The sequence below is a fragment of the Crocodylus porosus genome, unplaced genomic scaffold (assembly GCF_001723895.1).
Source record: "Crocodylus porosus isolate Cpor-Errol unplaced genomic scaffold, CroPor_comp1, whole genome shotgun sequence".
Taxonomy (NCBI): Eukaryota; Metazoa; Chordata; order Crocodylia; family Crocodylidae; genus Crocodylus; species Crocodylus porosus.
Genome location: NW_017728948.1, coordinates 51,296,037 through 51,303,245, shown reverse-complemented (window position 1 = coordinate 51,303,245; position 7,209 = coordinate 51,296,037). Strand labels below are relative to the sequence as shown.

The following is a 7,209-nucleotide window of genomic DNA, read 5'->3' as shown; positions in this document are numbered from 1 at the left end:
TGAAGTAAATATATTTAATTGTGAGGCAAATATAAAAGTAGTTGTAAACCATAAGGGATAGACAAAATACAGTATTTGCTTATTTTGATCACCCATTATATAAACTGCATATCACAGTCCTGCTTTTAACTATTGCATTCATGTTGCTATAGTTTTCAAAATGATTAACAAACTTATTTATGGCTTGTTCAAAGAAAATAAAAGGTCAATCTTAAGCTTGTGCACTTATCAGATTTTCCGAACATTTAACAAACACTTAAATGATTCTTTTCCTGAGGAGTACAGATTTAAAAAATACAGATTTTAAGGTGTAGTTACGTGGATTTAGTAGTAGAATCTAGGGGTGCAGAAAGAGATACAGAAATGAACATAAACACAGACTTCACCCACCAACAATGCAGAAGACAATGGGTTGAGGTAATTAGTAGAAACAAACTTAGGTGTAAGGAAAATATCATATCCAAGTCAAAGCATTAATCCAGTAACTCCATTTTGGAACAGACAGCATCACATACAGATTTTAATTCATCCATCTTTTGGTTCTGAAGGAAGGGATTTGTGCGTTTTGAAAGGTTTATTTATACACATATCTTCCCTTCCTTTAAATGACTGTTCTTTTTATTTCAAATGTCTTCATTTCCATCAAGAAGAGTTTCATTTTAAAAAAATCCTTTTGACTTCTTGATAAATCCTGGTCAGAGTTTCAAGGGAAGAAGGTATGCAAAGTGTGTATGAATTTGATAAGGTGAAAATATCTCACTTAAAATGAAATTATAGGATTATAATGCAAAATAAAAGTTAATGGGTACAAACATATATAATTGGGCACTAGCTTCCAAATAACTCATTTTTATAAAAGTTTTCATACTATCTGTACCAGGTCCAGTGGTAGGTGGTCACAAATGAAGATTTCATTTAACAAATTAACAGCTTTGTAGCAATGTTAATTGGGGAAGATGGCATGTTGTTTAGAATATCTACTAAATGATAGCCTTCAAAAGTAGAATGTTACATGTAATTACTTTGGCAAATGTTAAGAATATCACTCTTTGAAAACATCATTATATCTATAAATTAATGCCTTCACTGCAAAATGTCTTTCACCTTAGTAAAGCTGTTTATTACTGTGGATCATGAAAGGAAAAAAAGGATATTTTATTAATACAAATTGTACATGCTCCAATTCTTCAACTTAAAAAGATTTCCAGTTGTCATACTATGTAGAAACCTTGCAGAAACAAATATACTGCTAGGGACCTGGCCAAGGAATAAGTGGCAACAACATCATAATTCTATTTGTGCCATTCGGTAATTCATAGCTTTCTGTTCATTATGGACAATGTCAAAGTGACTGTTGGTTATTTCTCTAAGAAGATCACTTCGTAGCTAATGCTAGCTCACTTCATAGTGTTTTGCAGAGAAGGCTAGACGGAAATTGTGTTCTGTTAGGCTGAAGTGGATCTGGCTTGTAATTAAATTTTTTAATGGTGAATTGCTTCCTGTATGTGTCTTCTATTAAACAAAGTATTCTCCTCCTCATATGTGTCCTCCAATAAAGTCTGATGAGCTTCATATTCATGGTGTGGCAGTGACGATTCTTTTATGGTAGCAGATATCAATTGATTCCAGGAGATATTAGTATTTTTAAAAGCATGCAAAAGAAAAATGCCTATGATTATAGTAAAAAATCCACTGAGGGTCCCAATGATATCACCCAGGTCCATGCTATTCCATTCTTGGAACAATATGATGGAGCATGTCACAACTATCATGGTGAAAAATACATAATAGATAGGTGTCACTAAAGATGTATTAAACACATCCAGTGCTTTGTTGAGATAATTGATCTGAATACTGACTGACAGCACCAATGTCCCCACCAAAATATAAACTAGTGGGTGTAGGTAAACTGGCTTCTGCTCCAGCATCTCTTTAATGGCAATGCCCAGGCCTTTGATGGATGAAACAGAGAAGGCACCAATCACAGAACAAATTGAGATGTAGACCAGGATATTCGTCTGACCTATCCTCGGAGCCACAACAAAAATCAACACTATGGAGATGACCATTAGAACAGCAGCAAATGCCATAAACACTGGAAAAAGGGAGGGGAGGAAAAAAAGTGAAAAACATCTATTTTATGTTTAAAACATTTTGATGGTATAAGGCACGAAAAGTTACAAATATACTTTTCCCCTTATTTTGTAAAAAAAGGCAATCAGTAAGTTATCAATCTTGCAAAAACAATTTTAAAACATGAAGGTGGCCCCATCATATCCCCAAAGGTCATTTCCTTCCATTAGCTAGACCAAGTTCACAGCATTTTGGTGGAACAAATCAGGACTGAACTTTTCACTTACTCATTTTGGGCCATCCTTGCTTCCACAGCATAATCTGTCAAATTCGCTAACCCTCTCCCTCACAATTGCAGTGCGCAGACGCACACACACACAAATACATTTTGATGGTGAATAGCTCCCTGTACACCTCCCTGAAAGAACAAGGAATTCTGCCAAAGTTGCTATTCTCCAAAAGCCTGATCAACTAGTCAGTCAGGAACGAATGAGTCCTTTGGAGGTCTATACATTTTATGCAATTAGACACGACAAGAGACAGCCAGTAGATTTGCATTTTTTAACTACCATATATGAGGGTTTGTTTGTTTTTTTAAATCTATATCAGGGGTTGGCAACCTACGACCCATGAGTCAGCACCATCCCAGAGAGCCTTTGGATCCAGCGTATGGACATAGGACTTTGGCTGTGGGTGTTTTCCCCTTGCCACTGTGGGGAGAAATGCTGGGTGAGGGCAAATCATAGTGCCCACCCATTTTCCCCTGACCTGAGGTGGGTCATTCCAGCCTGCAGCTGGAAAAGGTTGTCAAATTATAGTAGTTTAGAATAATTGTAGGTAATCTCAAATACAATTTTTAAGATGTATTGCATCACTCTTGCTTACTGGAAAATGCCAAAAACATACAAAGAAAATATTAAAAGTATGTTTGCTGATATTTGGTAGAAAAGAACTGAGGTCTTTCTTCTGCAGGTCCTAAAGGAACATTGCTATACATGACCTTCACATGATCTATTCTAAAGCACCTCATGGGGCATTTTGAAGATTTAACCATAAAATATTTCTATAGCACTTTCAGTGGGTACTCATTATAGTATTTATAAATTATAAATTAAAGATGATCATCTCAACTCAGATAGCTCTCTGCTTCAGGCATACTCATCCCAATCTGCAGACTGGAAACACCAGACCAGGTTGAACCTTAACATTGGCATAGGGTGCATCAACATATACATAGATTTCTCTCTGTGCACACATATAAAGAGAGTGTTTTAGTAAGTCTTGTTTGCTAACAATGGTGGCCTGAATTTTAACCTCAAGGAATGCTACAGTAAGAAGATGCCAGAGAAATACTGCACTTGACTTTGCACTGCAGGAAAACTAAACGGGGAGTGTTTTGACATGAGACACTACTGTGCAGTGGTTATTGCACGTGTATTTAGTATGCCAGTGAATGCCTTAAATGATGCTACCATGCAGTAACCTAATAATACTGTGCAGTACTGTATTAGCACTGTTAGTGCTGTGACATGCTACTGGGCAGTATTATTCAGCTACTGTGCAGTCAGTGTCTTGTGTAGACGTACCCAGGAGGTGGTAGAATACAGCTCAGTAAAACCCTCCAATACTTGTTGACACCTGTGAATGCAAAGATACTTAGAAATCCTCTACACAAAAATTTTAATTAAATAGGGTTGGTTAAAGTAACAGACCTGAATCTTGTAGTTTTATTTCCATTTCTGCTAATGAAGTGACCTCCTCCTCTTCAGGTGCGTGAATAACCATCACTGTTGATCCCAAAATACTTAAAATGCAACCCAACTTTCCATGAATATTCAGCTTCTCATTTAAAAAATAAGATGATAGTATTGCACTGGATAAAGAAAATACAAGGAACAGATTTAGGTGCACCTTACAAAACAGTGAAAATACTTTTGTTTAAAATGACAGTTCAGAAGGTACTTTGGACTGGGGATAGGGAAATAAGTCAAATGTAAAGAAGAAACAGTTTAAATAGAAACTTTTTTTGCAAAACATTTTCCCCCTTAATTTTATGAAGATCAGACAGAAAATGGGGCAAGATTTAGCACTTTTTTATCAAGTCCTGTCTCTTTCCTTCGCATTCCCCACCATAACTGAAGAGTCAGGAAAAGCAATATTTGTTCCAGTCACTTCTTTTTAAAGCTCTATGAAGTCCAGAGGCAAGTACTACTGACACAGAAGCCCCAGAAAGAGAGTCATAAAATAATATGTGGTCCCAGACTGAGAAAGATTTTTCTTCCATTGGCTCTAGCCAAGACAATCTAAAGCTGCAGGATGAAATTCCCCTGTACCTTATCATTTCAGACTACAGCAAGATCATTTTCATGTGTGATCCAAGCAAGAGCAAAACATATAATCACCTGCCACTTTTTTAAATATACCTTTGTTTTGGCAGTATACTTACAGCACATCAGCATCTGGGGAGCATAGCACAGTGGTTCTCAAACCTCCGACAGATTGTGCACCACCAATTTAAAACAATATAACCTTAAGTACCACAAGAAAATTTTTCAGTTCAACCTTAAGTACTACCAGCATTTTTTTTTAAATATAAAGTAATTATAATAAATCTGTTTATGTGCATCACTGACAGGTTGTCTGCATACCACTGGTGGTATGTGCATCACAGATTGGGAACTACTGCCATAGAAAAATACTACTGCTTTAAAAGAAATCTCTGCTCTCTTACTAGGCAGGTTAGAGATTTTCTGGCACTCAAATACAATAGTGCTAAGTGCAATATCTAAATACATCTCCATCTAGAAGTGCTTTATCCATTGCTGAAATGCATGCCCAGTAATATTTTCTATTGGACTAAAAATTATATAACCCAATTGAAATGGCCAGGGGATATATATATTTTTTTTTTTTTAGAGAAACAGTTTGACAATTTCAATATTTAAAACCTGGCCAAATTGTAGAAGCAAACACCCCTCCTCTTACCCCTCTTAAAGTGCCCTGGATGAATCCACTCAATGCTTACGTAAGTGCATAGAATTTAAACCTCACTGCTCCTTCTTCTTCAGTCAGTACAGTGGCTGCCCACACCCTAGTAAGAAATTGTACAGCACTAACTTGAAATGTATAGATGCCCTAACAGACTACTTGGGCAATACAGAAAGTAATTCATTAGGTTGTGCTATTCATGTACCCCACATTTGCTCCGATGTGTTCTAATTAAACATTTTGGGACAGACTCGACTAATCAAGTCTGCTGGAGCATGCTAATTAGCATGCTCCAGCAGCCGTGGTGTCATGTGTATTCAGTGTTCTCAATGTTTCAAAATGGAGGCTGGGGCACTCTATGTCAAGGAGCAATACATATCCTCGGCCAGCAAAATGGGGTCAGAGGAGGGGCAAATGGAAGTGCTCTGGGTCAAGATACAAGGGGGCTGTGGGCAGAGGGATCTAATGGTGGGGTCTACTACAGACCCCCCAACCAAGGGGAGGAGCTGGACCGGGAATTTTCGGGCCAGCGTGCCGAGGTACTGAAGGCAAGGGATGTAGTTGTCATGGGTGATTTAAATTACCCGGATATCTGCTGGGAGGAACAGTCAGCCAGGTCGGACCATTCCAGGAGGTTCCTGGCCGAGACACAGGACCTCCACTTAATTCAAGCGATGCACGGTCCCACCAGAGGAAATGCCCTGTTGGACCTGGTCCTGGCCATGGGCGACAACCTGGTAAGGGGCCTCCAGGTTCTTGACCACCTGGGTGATAGCGATTATTGCTTGCTGGAATTCACCATCCAGCGCAGGGTGTCAAGGACCTGCAGCAAGGCAGTAGCCCTAGACTTCAAGAGGGCCATCTTCAATGAGTTGAGATTAGTGGGAAAAGCACTGGGGTTCTCGAGAGCAGGGGAGCTTAGTGCTAAAGATAAGTGGCTGTTCCTTAAGGAGACGATACTCAGGGCCCAAGGAGTGACCATCCCAAAAAGAAGCAAGGGGAGCAAGAGTGCCCAAAAGCCCCCCTAGCTCACCAAGGGTGTCCAGGAATGCCTGATTGCCAAAAAGACAGCGTACAACCGGTGGAACGGGGGTGCTATCTCCAAAGAGGAGTATACCTCCTCTGCTTGGGCCTGTAGGGGGGCTGTCAGGAAAGCTAAGGCGGACATAGAGCTAGGACTAGCATCCAAGATGAAAGATTTATAAAAAGTCCTTTTTCAAATATATAGGGAGGATGAAGAAAGCACCGGGAAATGTGGGGCCCCTGTAGGATTTTCTGGGCAATCTGGTGGTCGCGCCAGAGGAGAAACCAAATCTTCACCTCCGTTTTCTTGTGCAGGGACTGGGACTTCCCCACCGTGATGCAAGATGGACTCGAGGGGAACACCTCCAGACCTCAGGTTGGGGAGGAGCGGGTTAGAGAGCTTCTGGAGGGGCTAGATGTGTTCAAATCAGTGGGTCCAGATGCTCCCCACCCCAGGGTGTTGAGGGAGCTAGCAGGGGTTATTGTAGGGCCCTTGGCACAGCTTTACGAGTGCTCGTGGTGCTCAGGCCAGGTGCCAGATGATTGGAAGATAGCCAATGTGGTCCCCATCTTCAAAAAAGGGAGGAGAGAGGACCCGGGCAACTATAGGCCCGTCAGTCTTACCTCAATCCTAGGGAAACTCTTTGAGAAGATCATCAAGGAGCACATCTGTGATGGGCCAGCTTCAGGGATGATGCTCAAGGGCAACTAGCACGGTTTCATTAGGGGCAGGTCATGTCAGACCAACCAGATTGCCTTTTATGATCAGGTCAAAAAAGCATTGGATGCAGGTGTCGCCACGGATATAGTCTTTCTGGACTTCAGCAAGGCCTTTCACACCATCTCCCACCCCATCCTCATTAAAAAACTAGGCGACTGTGGCATTGATGCCTACACAGTCAGATGGACTGCAGATTGCCTGAAGGGTTGTACTCAGAGGGTGGTAGTGGACGGGTCATATTCGGCCTGGGGGGAAGTGGACAGCGGAGCCCCTCAGGGCTCGGTCCTTGGGCCCGTGCTGTTCAATTTCTTTATCAGCGATTTGGACGACAGGGTGAAAAGCAATCTGTTTAAATTTGCTGATGATACCAAAATTTGGGGTGAGGTGAGCACGCTAGTAGGGAG

At 40.7% G+C, this 7,209-nt stretch overlaps 1 protein-coding gene across 1 annotated transcript in view; it reads right to left on the bottom strand.

Moving 5' to 3' along the window:
• Nucleotides 1–7,209, bottom strand: part of NIPAL1 (NIPA like domain containing 1) — a 15,395-nt gene continuing 8,186 nt past the window's right edge. Inside the window, exons 5-6 of the mRNA XM_019553464.1 lie at nt 3,786–3,946; nt 1–2,095 (exon numbers count right to left, since the gene is read on the bottom strand). Of these exons, the coding sequence (XP_019409009.1) occupies nt 1,482–2,095; nt 3,786–3,946 (775 nt within the window). The 3' untranslated portion in view covers nt 1–1,481. The remainder of the gene's footprint in view (nt 2,096–3,785; nt 3,947–7,209) is intronic.